Consider the following 14,530-nt stretch of genomic DNA (forward strand, 5'->3'; position numbering starts at 1 on the left):
AGATAGGTTTATTCCATACTACAAGGAGCAGTTGCTAGCTCCAAGGAAGAACATGAAGCAAAGCAAAGGGCCAAGTATCTGCTGGAGCTTTGCTCCAGATAAGGTTAATGTAAATTAGTTCAGTCTGGAGGACAGAAGGATTCCGTTTACTCTTTAGTCACTTTGGAAGGCTATGGGGGGCACACAGGTCTGGAAACCCCAGAAAAAAAAAAGGAAGTGTCCTAACAGGTTTTGTGATTTCCTGCCATGCAGAAAGCATGCAGAACAGGTCCTCACTTGGCTGCTTCTAGCATTCATGGTTGGTACAAACTCAGTAGGACAGGAAAAAGCATTTATCGTGCCCAGAACTTCATTCCACCACTCACAGAGACAATAAAGCAAAAAGAGTGACATAAATAAAGATGGCATTTCTAGGAATTGCTTAAAGAAAAAAGTCATTAAAAACAGAAAACCAAAATAAAATCCTACTGTGTCATGACAGGTGTTTATCTCACCTAGCAAACCCCTAGTGTGCACTCTTGGGTTTGGGGAGGAGCTCAAGCACGCTCCAGCCTGCCAAATAGGTTCTGACAGCCTATATTTTGTTCTGCCTTGAATGTCAGCAAAAAAGTTAGTTGGCTGCCTTAAAAAAATTCACAAGGCCAGTGCCCACACTGTAGCATGCTATCTTGTTTGATGTCAATCAATCAGCAGAGAGATGGAGGTACAACTATGCAACAGATATAGGTGCAGAAGTACCCAGACAGGAGACCCAGACGAGTGTGCCCAAACACCACAGGACAGGGCTATCGAAACCCAGGGCTGTGCCCAAGCCAACATGCTCCATCTTTAGCCTGGGCACGTCCAGAAACTTTGGAGTAGAAAGTACTATACGATTATGATTTCAAGGTCTACCCAGAGGCAGATGACAGGAATGTTTCATCACTTCACCCAGTCTCATGATGATGTGCAAAGCAAGAGTACTGTGCAGTCACATAGGGTCAGCACAGCTTGTTTGTTTGTTTGTTTTTCCAGATTGTCACATACTCGAAGCATCTTGCTGTGAGCTGAATTTAACCACTACTGGTGAGGTTCTACCAAGGGCAAAAAGACTGAGCCTCAAGCTCAGCAAAAAACAGCAGAACTAGCTGCCAGAAAAACACAATGGCACAAACCACCCACAGCAAGGCAAGGATTGCCCTTTTGTTTGTAAGGCATCTAGATGCCATTCGGGGCATGAATTGACTCTGGGCTCATGCACTGATTTACCACCACAACGATTCTAGCCAGCAGGGGTGCCTTGAAGTTCTATCTGTCACATATATTCCCTGGAAAGCAGCCTAGAGACCGTCAGATCCTGTACCCTCCTTTACATACACAGAAGAGTCAGACAACACAGCACTAACACTGTGAGACTACTCACCATCGGTGCTCCACGGTGACCTATAATGGCTGGCTTTGGTCCCAGAGCTTTCTTCTCCATTATGCAAGGGGATGAGATGGTGAGGGGGACGAGGTAAAGTGCAACTACAACTGCAAGGTATGCAGTGAACATCAGCATCTGAGAAGCTGAGTCGGAAAGAAAGAGAAAGAGCCAGTGAAAATGTTGGTCCTGACCTTCGCACTAAAGGAGTGAAGTCAAGAACCTATCATCTTCCTCCAGAGGACAGACTGGTCTACATACACCCACTGCCCATAGTACAACAGCAGAGCTCTGCATTCAGGTAAGACACTCCATTTTAAAAAATCTCTTTGATCTAACCAAGTCCCAGGCAGGGCGTGGGGGAAGGAGGAGGGAGGATGGGAGTGTGTGTCTCACTTTATTTTGTACTGGGTGAACAAAAAGTAAAGCTAATTGCTTAAAAAGTCTCATCTTTGTAACCCAAACCACTACTCATTTTTAGCTCTTCGGATGGGACAGCACCAAATTTTGCCCTGCCTGACAGCCAAAATAGATCAGCAGTTAAACATACCTGCAAACAAGTTACAGCACCATTTTGGTGCATTTAATATTACTTGCTTTTACATCACTTGTGTTTACTTTGGTGGTTCACCAACACCATCCATTTCAGTACCACCCGAACTGCCTCTGCATTAGGATTTGTGCCAGCCAGAAATGAATTAATTAGCAATAATGTTTTACTGATTAAATCAGACATGTTTAAAAAAATCCATGTGTTGTGAGGGCGCTGCACTCCCCGGTGTCTCTGCAAGCAGCAATATTACAGGACCAGTAAATGCAGCAAAGAGGTTTTGCTGCAGCTCAGGGCCAGATGAGCAGTCCTGCCTCCCACGCCATGCCTCGGCCACTCCCCTCCGATTACAAATTACTTCTCATAAAGTCCAAAGTGTCTGGGAATCTTTCAGAGGTGCTGACAGCGCAACAGAAACACCCCTTGTTCCCAGCAGACACATATTCCTCATAAAGAACAACAAGCACCTTTGAACTCCTAAGCTATTTGGAGTCACTTGAAACCACAGATATTAAAGTGTAAGACTTTTAAATTATTATTTATTTTACAAACTCATTAAGGCTTTGGATCTCAAAGGATAACCTCCAAAAGAATCCTTTGAAAAAAATACTTGCAATGGATGCAAGATGGAGAAGGCTTTTTTTTTTTTTTTTAGTGGAAGAACAAAATAGCTCAGCTCCGGTCCTGACCACAACTGATCTGGTTTCACGCACAAATATCCTGGTTTGTTTTTTTTTTTTTCTTCCAGCATCTAACAGTCTCATTCAAAGGTGTTCCTACATGTCAAAGTAATACTAGTAACTTTGCCAGCTAATTTTTCCTCCTCTCTGGAAAAGATGCCAATCACCCACAGAGCATTCAAGGAACTGAACGGCATCTTGCTACACCAGTTCATGCCGTGTCCTGTGCCATAAAGGTATGGTGCCCTGGAATTATGCATTTCCAGAACTGAAACCTCCACATGGACACAGGACACTATCCTGACCCAATTCTTGCTCACTCCAGGAACATCACACACCAACCAAGCTGTGAAAATCAGACTAATTACCAGCAAAGTCTCAGGCTGTGCAAAGAATCTGGTCCCCTCTTTCCTGGTACCGCAGTTTAGTGATTAAACAGCTCAGATTCAGACTCTCAGCAAGCACCATGTGAAATGCATGGGCTTCCAAATATTTTCATCATTCGTGGGCACCTAAAACAAGAGTATCCCCCTGCACGGGTCACAGACCATGTTGTGACCACCCAAGCCAAGCAAGCAGGACAAATAAAACTCTCACTTTCTACAACATGACACCACCACCAACAACATTTAGATGCAAGCCTTCCTTCTCTAGTCCTCCTGCGCTTAGTGACTGCTTCTGCCTAGTCTGGGGTCCTGGAAGAGCATGTTTCTTATGCTATCATTTGCTCCTCAAGGCTTCCAGGTCTGCTTTGAGTCTAATGTTTTCTATCTGACCCCAGAAGCAAACATGGAAACAAGCTACTATCTTTTAAAAAACTGTAGCGATTTAAGAAACTTCTGTTCTACAGGTTCAGAAAAAGTAGCAACAACAACAACAGAAGCGTAAATTTGCTCAGTAAAAAAGTCAGTTGCTGAAGATTATGTGTCTCAAAAAGTGTCAAGAACAGATTGTTGCACCAATGACTGCAGCTGCACTAGTTATTTCCAAAAGATTATTATTAGTGAGTAAAACCTTATTTTTCCATAACAAGAAACCATAGGTTCTCACAAAGATTTCAGTTCTTCCCTTCCATTTTTAGCATCACCATGTCAAACATACCCATACCAAAAAAGTCTGTAAACTACTTCACATAAGATACGTTTCACAAGTAAAATGACCCTGAAATACATTTAAGATCCAGTGGCACATTAGAGATGAATGTTTTCCCTTGAAAAAAACCCAAACAAAAACAACAACAAAGACAAACAAAAAACCCACAGCAATCCAGGAGTAGGAAAGGAACACAGCTTCCTAGCTTATTAAAAACAAACAAACAAGCAAAACAAGCCAGGGAACTCAGCTGCAAGAGAAAGTCTAAGGAATTCTCTGCTCTAAGCATAACCAGAAATCCTCCCTCAACTGGCAGCCTAATTACATGCTAGGACATATTTAAGAAGAACCAGGTACACAGCTTCTATGGCATATTCATTAATCAAGGCTGAGCAATTCTTTCTTTGAAAGGTCTCTCAGGATAACAAAATCTTTCCATCTTCAGACACCATTTCTTCATTCTTAACTCCTGCTTCTTGGAAGTCTTTTGCAAGTGCTGCCAAATCCTTCCAGGGCTTTTATTTTGCTGCAGGTTAAATACCAATTAAAACAATTTTTTTTCTGGAGCTGGCACAAATGTCTGAGAACAGCCATGGCCACCCTGATGAAAAACACTTCTGAGACCACAGAAGGATCAAATTATTTCACAAGAAAACCTGGAGGAACAGCTCAGGTGTGGGAGAGCTTCAAGAACATGATTGGACAGGGGAGATCCACAGACGAGCTTATTTCAGTGGACAAGATCATCAACAAGGAGAGGTGGGTTCAGTATGTCTTCCTCCATTCTGCTCCCTTAGACCTCTGACCATGTCTCAACATCCATTTAGGAAGCACCTAACCATGATGTGACCAAAAGTCTACTGAGCCCTCTGGACATTACTGTACCACAACAAGTAGTCCATTAAGGCTTTCAGAAGCTAGAAATACAGGTGAGGCTTCACCAAGGAGTCAAGAGAAGGGAGAGGTGCTTTTGAGATTGAGAAGAATATTGCAAGTTAGATGCAGAGGGTGTGTTTATATTTTCTAAAGCAGATTCATGGAAATCTGGATGCTTTTATTCATTGAATCATTTAAAATAGCCCCTTCATCTCAAACCCTGGTGTGCCTCCAACCACAAAGCAAGAGCCATGATATATTTGGGTGCATCCCCAGACTAGATTCATCCATTCCAGTTTCAGCCAGGTTTCTCTAGGAAGAGCATCCACCTTCCTAACACATCTGAGCTGGAGGCTGCTGAGCCCTAGGAAGGAATTAGCACTGCCGGCAATCACTGCTGATTCCCAACGAGAGGATCCAGCACCTCAAGAGCCACCCACCAGCCCCTGACAAGGACAGAAGTGGTACTCACTGGCTTTTTCCATTCGTGCAAACTGCCCCGCTATCAACCATGACAGGGCTGTGACCGCTGCAAGTGCTCCTATGTGCAAGAAAGGGGCTGTGGCCTGCAGGACACAAGAAAACAGAGAAAAAATTATGACAAACACCCCAAGACCTTGCAAATTCATTGATCTTGCAGGCTCCATAGTGCATAAAACTACTTCATTTTTGGCTGTACTTCACACCATTCCTACATAAGATTCCTGCATCTGCTTTGGCCAACCCTTCTTCCAAACCCTACTGTTGCCTTTGGCACTCAGGAAAGCTCTAAAAATCTCCCCTTGGGGAACAGCTCACTCAATAACACAGATATTTGCAAAAGGCCTCCTAAGATGCCAAGCAAATTCAAGTAAGGCTCTTAGGGTCACCAAGTTTTAAATTTCTTGTAGGGCAGGGACACCCAATGTGGGTCAACAGCTCTATGTCTGGATGGAGATCAGTGACGAGTGCTGGCCCTCAGGGGTCAGTATTGGATCACTACTGTTTAATAACTTCATCAAGAAAGAAAGTGGGATCGACTACACGCTCAGCAAGTTTGCAGATGACACCAAGCCAAGTGGTATGGTTACCGTGCCTGAGGATCAAGCTTGAAAAGTGAGCCTGTGTGAACCTCACAAGGTTCAACAAGGCCAAATGCAAGGTCCTTCACCGGAGTCAGGGCAACACCCAGTATCAGTACAGGTTGGGGGAGCAAGCAATTGAGAGCAGCCCTGCTGAGTGGGACTTGAGTGAACTGGTGGGCCAAAAACTGGACATTAGTCAGCAACGTGTGCACACAATCCAGAAAGCCAACCATATCCTGGTCTGCATCAAAAGAAGCACAGCCAGAAGGTCAAGAGAGGTGATTCTGCCCCTCTACTCCTCCATGGTGAGACCCCAGCCTGGAGTACTACGGTCAGCTTTGGGCCTGTTGAAACAGGTCCAGAGGAAGCCACAAAAATTAGAGGGATGGAGCACCTCTCCTGTAGTGAAAGGCTGAGAGAGTTAGGGTTATTCATCCTGGAGAAAAGAACACTTCGGGGAGACATTATTGTGGCCTTTCAGTACTTAAAAGCGGCCTATAACAAAGATTGGGACAGACTTTTCAGTAGAACCTGTAGTGATAGGACAAGGGATAGTGGTTTTAAACTAAAGGAGGAGAGATGCAGACTAGATCTAAGGAAGAAGTTTTTTACAACGAGGGCGGTGAAACACTGGCACAAGTTGCCTAGAGAGGCGCTAGATGCTGTGTTCCTGGAAACATTTAGGGGCAGGTTGGATGGAGCTCCAAGCAACCTGATCTAGTTGAAGATGTCCCTGCTCCTCCCGTGGGGTTGGACTAGACGACCTTTAAAGGTCCCTCCTAATGCAAACTATTCTATGATTCTATGAACACACTGGACTATGTACCACCACAGTGTATCACCAAGAGAGAAAGTCTGAGATAGACCTGAGCCATGCTTTCATTCTCCAATTGCTTGCCTACATCTTTAAAAAAAAAAAACAAACCCCCCAAAAAACACCAAATCGAGAAAAGGGAAGCACTTCTGAGAAATGTTAGTCACTTGTATGAATGTTATTTTTTCCTTCCTTATTTGCAATGTACAGTGATCTCCCAGTGATCACCGTTAAAACATGTCACATCTTTCACGTGTAAAATATTTTTTTTTACCCCTTTTTGAGGAAGGGAGACAAAAACAGAATAGAGAGAAGTCTGTAAAAAAATCAACAATTTGGAACTGTTTTCCTCTAACACTTACATAGCTCTGCAGCATACTACAAGTCTTTCTTAAAACAGGATTTGAGCACAGATGTTGCATTCTTTTTTAGATATGCATAAATTCACGTGCATTCTGAAAACAAACACAGAGTACTCCTCCCATAGGGAGGATTGTATATAGCAGAAAGACACAAAGTCCATAACATGTAGGTGCGCTAACCCCTTTCCCCACTCAAGAGAAGCATCTTTGCAGACAACTTACTTGCAGTGAAATAAATACCATCTCCCATTCGTCGTCCCAAAGCTGTGCTATTGATGACATGGTCACCACGGTTGTTATCAAGGTCGTCATCAGGCCAATCTGCAGCAAATATAAGAGTATTTACATACTGGAGCCTTTATCTCTATCATAGCAGTTTTACAAATTGGGAAATAGAGACAGGAAACTCTTGCATGTAATAAATGGCCTAAAACAACTCGCCTTAGGACCCAACAAAGAAACAAGTTGGGCTCACGTGCTGTCCTAGCACAACCTCCCCGTTTCCCCTACTGGAAATACAACACTGGGCTAAATGGTAACAGGAGGGCACATCTCATGGTTGATCTCTCACTTTCTTCACACAGTGGCCAAAGGTATGGAAAGATCAGGTGATATGCCCTGCCAACAAACTAGATCATAAACAGCTCCAATACAGATTGGCTTCTCCCAGGCAACTTCAGGAGATGATCCCAGATTCTCCCGGCCATTTTGCAACAGCCTGTGATGCACCAGTGATACGGCAGGTTGGTGGACTTCACTCAATCTGACTCTCCAGCACTTCTGTTCAGGGATAAAACTTGAACTTACCCAAGAGGCAATGAACATAGTACTCCTCAGTGAAAAGTGAACATGTGTAAGCAAGGCCATGCATCTCCATCACTAAGCAATCATCTCTGAGCTAGTTCAGCATAACTCTGTGTATGAGTGCAACTTCACATTAGTCTGAATGGCAACACATGTGTGGTCAGCATCCAATCAATATTGACTGAGCAGTTAGAGTAGCTTGTTAAGAGGCTCTAGACGACAGAGGCTGAACTGGGATGGTAGAACGAGACGTAGTCCATCAGCCACTTCCCTCAGCCTTCCTCTCACTCCACATTAAAGCACTCAGAAATTTGAACAGAGCAGTCAAAATGAAAATGGCCCCTCCATTTTGAAGGTGAGAAAAGTTCAAACCATCAAAAACTTTGAAACAACTCCAGCTGTAGAGACCTAAAATCTTTTGGTTGTCTGACAAAAAAAAACCCCAAACAGTTCTCCACCCTCCACCTCTCAGTCTCCGCTGTACTGCACGCCTGCTGGATTAAAATGCTGCTGCTGCTCTGTGTCTCAATCCCATGTACTGTCTAGATCAGAAATCTGTGGGAGACTTGGGCAGAAAAAGTCAGCTGATACCTAATGATGAACTAATCATTTAGGATGCATAAGACGTCCGTAGATTAATTTCAGATTTACCTAATACCTTAGAAGCAAATAAAAAATTCCACATTTCCAGCATGTATAGAAATCCCTGTTGTACATGAAGATGTGATTCCTGATTCTAGTTAAGATGTCAGTTCCCACCTGTTGTTCCTTTCCCAGATACCCAAAGACAGACTCACCAACAGTACCACAGGTCTCCACAGGACACAACAGTGGCTTACTCTGAGCCTCCAGCTTTTAGCGAGCACGAACAAGAAATATGGGGCAGCAGAATGGGCCAAGAGATCCAGCTGCCCCAAGCTGAAGAGGATCTCTGAGCCAAGACGCTGCATTCAAATCACCCGCTAATGTTAACCAACTCATTTCTGCCCATCCAAGGAAGGATGGGATTTACTTGCCTATTTAAAGATGCCTTCTAGCTACCTATAATAGCAAGCCACACTATTTCAAGATTATTTCTTCATAAAGGAATCTGAATTAATAAAGCAGAAAGCAATGCATGTAGACAATTGCACTTTGATCTGGGGCCTCGCATACAGAAGTTATTCTCTTCCCCCATTCTGTGCGCAGACCTCTGGACAGTGCCAGTGTAACAACAGCTCACAACCTGGATAGAACCTACTTTTCATTCATTTTATATTCTCCAAAGCTGAACTCCAAATTCAGCAGCAACAGAAGACCCTGTCAACTATATCTCTTCAGTACAGCCCTAATATCCCTTGATGTCACCACCCTGTGCAGCACAGAGGTGTCAGGACACAAGTGTATCTCTGTTTCATCATTTCTTCCTCCAATCAGCTCTGCTTTATTGCTTCTTACCACCTCCCACTCCCACATACCCAACTTGGCTTACAATCCTCAGCTCTTTTCACAGGAGAAAATTGGAAGGAATTGTGCTATTTGCACATACCAGCCTTTCACATGTGCTTTAATCTATATTTGAAGGTAATTCAGCACAGTTGCAGAGAAGAAGATTAGCTTAATCCAGTCTCTTATTTAAATGTCCTTAAAAAGCTGAGGGAGGTAGGGGGAAGGGAAGAGGGAGACAGAGCAACACATCTGAGTTGTGGTGAAAGGTAGACTTTTTTGGAAGAAGGGAAGGAAGGGTGGGTTTCTGTAGGCAAGAACTAACTGATCTCCACCAACACGTTCTTCTTCTGGACTTACTCATCCAAACCCACTAGCCACCTGGAGTGTCTCTGAAAAATACCATTTCCCCAAGTGAAGAAACATATGTGAGACTGAAGAATCAACAATTTATTTTCCAGTAGCAGTGAGACAGCCCCCATCCCCACTTTGCACTACATCCCATCTTCCCAAGGAAACAATTTCTATAGTTTTTATGGGGGAAACAAAAAAAAAATAAAAATGTGGGGAGGTCTGTGCTCTCCCTTTCCTGGGGATGGTACATCTGTTCAGGTTCTGATCCTGCAAGACCTTGTCACGTGCACAACCACCAATTTCCGGAGGTGCTGTGTACTGGCAGACTCAGGACCAGTCCCTTAATGACCTATCAGAAGATTGCCAGTTACAATTAAATCCTGCCAAGCTCATTTCTTTGGCATTGCCTCTTCCCACAGCTTGCTACATACCCTTCCCTCCCCGCCTCTGTGCTCCAAATACCAGAGCTGTATTTTCTCTTACATTTCACAGCAAATTATTTTCAAAGTACTATACATACAAACCAGGACCTCCAAGGGTTCCAGCAAACCACAACCTGCACATTGCACACTCCCAGTTTAATGCTTACATCGCCAACCAAGGCTTTTCTACCAGTGTACCCCATACACCACCCGCTCCTTAGACTCTTGTTTTATTGAGATCCTGCTCCTTTTCCAGCTGAGAAGAGCAATTTACCTTGTGAAGCCAGTGCAGGTTCATTTGCTGTCCCACAGCTATGTGACATAGTGCTAGTATCTGGGAGGAAGAAATCAAGAGTCAGACAATGGCACATCACAACCATCAAGCGTCTGCACATGCTCAAACATGTCACCATCCAAAAAGATAACATAACAGGCCAGGGCAGAAAGCAGGGCTAGAGTGGGGATGGGTCCAGCTATCTGTACAAATAGATCCTCTCCAAATCCAAAGACATGGAGTGAAAGACTTTGATCTTTAAGAGGCAGGGACGTAGAGTCTGGTTTGTGGGTGCACAGCAACCAGGACCTCAGGAAGCACTGACTACATGGGGCCAGTTACCAGCACGCTAACTCAATGGACACCACCTTGAAGGTCCCAGCATGCTGAGATGAGGGAAACCAACTTGTACTTGTGATTGGCAGATACACCAATGTGGAGTTGAGTCCAAGTTAAAGGGGAATAAAAAACCCAAAACTGCTGTATTCTTCCCTCAGGCCAGCTGCACCACCGGTATCAGGGTCTCTGAAATTTTTCACCTGAAATTTTTCACTTCCCATTTATTTTAGGCAACTTAAGGCTAAGAGAGAGACGGAGAGAGAAATCACCTCTGAAAGGAAAACTGGCCAAGTCATAGGTAGATTAAGAAGCTCACGTCCTTTTTAAAGCAAACCCACAAACCTCTAGGAAACGTCATTTAATTCTACTCACCAACAGCACTGTAATATATGTAAAGCCAGCAGCAGTTGTTACAAGTATTGGAATGGACCAGTCACTCCAATATCCCATTCGGTTATATAAAAACCTGAAAGACAAGTGTGAAGGACAGACTAAGAAGAGATTCAACAGCATAGCAACTTCACAAGGATTAGATAAAACTTTAGAAAATGGATCCTTCCGTTTCCACTGTACAGATAAGAGATAGGCAGCAAAAAGCACAAGTCATACAAACAAAACCCAGTGTTTGTGCTTTGATCCCTCATGGGAAATTAATTCTGCAAAGAGGAATCAGACAATTATGTCAAACACAGCAACAATGTTACTTTGGAAAAAAACAAATCATACTGGAGCAGGATTTGAGTCCTTTTGAGTCCTCTCAAAAGTATTCCATACAACAACAAGGGAAAAATATTCCCACATATGGTGTTTTTTCGCTAAACAATAGATCCAGAGCTGTCCCACATAGACCAATAAATACAAGACAGAAATAGTATCAAGGACAGGGGAGGAATATTAATGTTTCTGTGCATAGTTGTGCTATGTACTCTAGGCATAAATTCTTCGCAAAGGGACAAGGTGATGGAAGACATTGGCTCTCCTGTACCCACCCACTGGACACAATGTCTCTTATTCCCAAATAGCTGCAGAGAAGGTCCAATCCAACAAGAACGAAGACTGTCCGAAACTGGGCTCAGGACCTCCTAAATGAGGCTGGCTAGAGGAATCGCATCCTTTAGACCTTCTCATTTTCAACTGACTGAAGAGCTGGTCTGCCTAAAGGATGCCTGCAAGGTTTTTTCGTTTAGTGGGCTCCCTTTTGGTCCTTCTGTTTACCTCAAAGCTCTAAGTAAGAGCTGGACCATGCAATGGCTCTGTGATCTAACCTTGTCAAGAGGCAGCAGCAATGTCCTGATGCACTGGAGGATGAGAGCAGGGACTGGAGCAAGGTTAGAGCAGTACCGAGATACAGATGACATCCTACAGGTGCATGTATAAAGCATGTACCTCCAGTCAACCTTCTTCTTTGGCTCCTCTAGGCCATCGCATCCCAGTGAATTTCCCACAGTTTCCATGCACACGTGGAGAACAGCTGCCATCTTGTCTATGCTTAGCAGTACAAAAGCATAAAAGCCACATTTTTTTTCCTATAGCCTAGTGGTCACAGCACTGCCCTAAAACCAGAGAAACCCATGTTTACTCATGGGTTCAGCTGTTGGAATTGTAGTGTTCTTGACTCACTACCTTTCTGTCCAACAGGCAAAGAGAGAGGCCTCATTCTCTTACTGAAGCTGATTTTTCCTCCCTCTTGTCTATTTAACTAGGAATTCTCCACACTCTCACTTATCAGGTTTTCCAGTCATATATTCAGAGGGCATATGCGAGTCCAGAGAAGAGCAACAAAGCTGGTGAGGGGGCTGGAGAACAAGTCTTACGAGGAGCAGCTGAGAGAGCTGGGGGTGTTTAGCCTGGAGAAGAGAAGGCTGAGGGGAGACCTCATTGCTCTCTACAACTACCTGAAAGGACGTTGTAGAGAGGAGGGAGCTGGCCTCTTCTCCCAAGTGACAGGGGACAGGACAACAGGGAATGGCCTCAAGCTCCGCCAGGGGAGATTTAGGCTGGACATTAGGAAAAAATTCTTCACAGAAAGGGTCATTGGGCACTGGAACAGGCTGCCCAGGGAGGTGGTTGATTCACCTTCCCTGGAGGTGTTTAAGGCACGGGTGGACGAGGTGCTAAGGGGCACGGTTTAGTGTTTGATAGGAATGGTTGGACTCGATGATCCAGTGGGTCTTTTCCAACCTGGTTATTCTATGATTATTCTATGATTATCTCTCCACAACACTTTCATAAAGCCAATGCACTCTGAAAGCTTTACAAACAAGGGCACCAGGCAAAGCAAACCATTATTCACAGCAGCAGCAGCACATTAAGAGACAGTGCCCCTTGTGCTTACCTGTGGGTTTCAAGTGTCGTTTATTTAAATTACATTTAAATAACAATACACCATCCAGTAAAGCGCTCCTGGAGTTGGATTAGAGCATCATTAAAGCACATGACAGCAAAGTCACAGCAAGACACAAGATAGACTCGGTCATTTACTTTCTCTGGCCAGAAATGCAGAAGGCTACCGTACACAGGCCCCACCACATCAGGAGGTTGGGAGACAAATCCCAGAACTCTTCTTGCTGGTTTTAAGAGTTCAAACCTAGCCTGGCTTAAAATTCTTTTTTCCTTGGTGGACTTCTAGAAAAAAGCATCACTAGTTCGACTTGGATTGCGGTTAACTATCTTCATGCAAATCCTCTGGTACAGAAAGGACAAGACAGTTACAAGGTGGATGACGCAGCAGTATTGCTCACACATACCTAGCAGAAATACAAGCACTGGAGCAGCACTTGGCTGCTGTGACCTCCTGTTGAACCCTGAACACAAGGACCACATCAAGCCAAACCTTGATGTACCAGTTTCAAGACTGACTCCTGATAAAGGGAAGCAGCCAGGTTCAGGACACACTTGAGCCAAGACTCCAGAAGACTGAACTGAGACAGACCTCACTGTATTAAAGGATAGCACAACACAGTAGACATGGGGCTCCTCCAACATCTGACAAGGGGCTCAGGTCAAATGATCCTACTGGCTTTCCTCATCTCTACTCATCAGTTCAAAATGGCCAATGTTAGGATCTACTTTTTTGTTGTCTTTTTTTTGTTACAACAGACAAATGCTGCATGCAAGCAGGTCAAAGACTCAACTTCCTCCCCATCATTCAAAACCAGCATCATTTATGAACCACAGTCTCTGGCCTGGCAACTGCTTCGCCCATTGTGTCCAGGCATAAATCTTCCATGCTGGATCTAGAGAGTAAATTGTTGGACTCGGCAAACATGACCTACATACAGGTTCTGCTTAGGGATTCAAAGAGCCACAACAAAAGGTAACTGGAGTAATTCAGATATAATTTTAGTAAAAAAAAAATAAAATAAAATAAAGGGTAATCAAGAAGAGAGGGCTCGTCTGAAGTCTTTGCTTATGCCACCACCAAAAGCTTCCTTAACTCAGCTTCAGAACATTCAAGATGACGTCCCTTGAAGTGGTCCTCCGACAGAGTCAAGTCTTCATTTGATGTGTAAATGACTGCTTTAAAATGCTATTTCCATGGTAGTTATGAACCAGATGAGCTTTCACCAGAACCAAGGAGGAAAAAAATTGTTAAAAAAACAGCCTTGCGTTTATAGTCCCGCTCCAGAGGGAACACAGCCAAGGTTCACAGTTACAGCACCTTCCACATCCTTCATTAACCAATGCAGAGCTTTCTGTTGCAGTACATAGCTTGCACACTGGAGATCTGAAGTATAATCCAATTAAGTGTAGACACCAGAAAGGGAAACGCCTAAAGCAATAGATTAAAAAAATATATTTACTTAAATTTAAAAGGCACATACCCTTTCATTAACAAGGACCTCATTGAATATTCAGCCTTGCAGAAAAAAGCTAAAAGCCTGCAGCAATACATGCTGGGCTATAATTTTGCCTTGTCTTTCTAAAGTGCATTTCAATCCCAGAAGAGTCCCTTAAGTCTTTACAAGTTTAAAGGCCAAATACTCATTTTTACATAGGTAAAACCTATCACTGTCACAATTTAATTAGATCAGTTTGGTTATAAACATAGATGTATCCACTGTTGAACCCC

General features: G+C 43.7%; 1 protein-coding gene across 4 annotated transcripts in view; it reads right to left on the minus strand.

Moving 5' to 3' along the window:
• Window positions 1–14,530, minus strand: part of GDPD5 (glycerophosphodiester phosphodiesterase domain containing 5) — a 168,669-nt gene that overhangs the window by 29,817 nt on the left and 124,322 nt on the right. For all 4 annotated transcript variants that reach the window (XM_069883342.1, XM_069883345.1, XM_069883343.1 and 1 more), the window contains exons 4-8: window positions 10,831–10,924; window positions 10,120–10,179; window positions 7,063–7,161; window positions 5,073–5,166; window positions 1,403–1,548 (exon numbers count right to left, since the gene is read on the minus strand). In XM_069883342.1, the coding sequence (XP_069739443.1) occupies window positions 1,403–1,548; window positions 5,073–5,166; window positions 7,063–7,161; window positions 10,120–10,179; window positions 10,831–10,924 (493 nt within the window). The remainder of the gene's footprint in view (window positions 1–1,402; window positions 1,549–5,072; window positions 5,167–7,062; window positions 7,162–10,119; window positions 10,180–10,830; window positions 10,925–14,530) is intronic.

The sequence above is a fragment of the Phaenicophaeus curvirostris genome, chromosome 1 (genome assembly GCF_032191515.1).
Source record: "Phaenicophaeus curvirostris isolate KB17595 chromosome 1, BPBGC_Pcur_1.0, whole genome shotgun sequence".
Taxonomy (NCBI): Eukaryota; Metazoa; Chordata; class Aves; order Cuculiformes; family Cuculidae; genus Phaenicophaeus; species Phaenicophaeus curvirostris.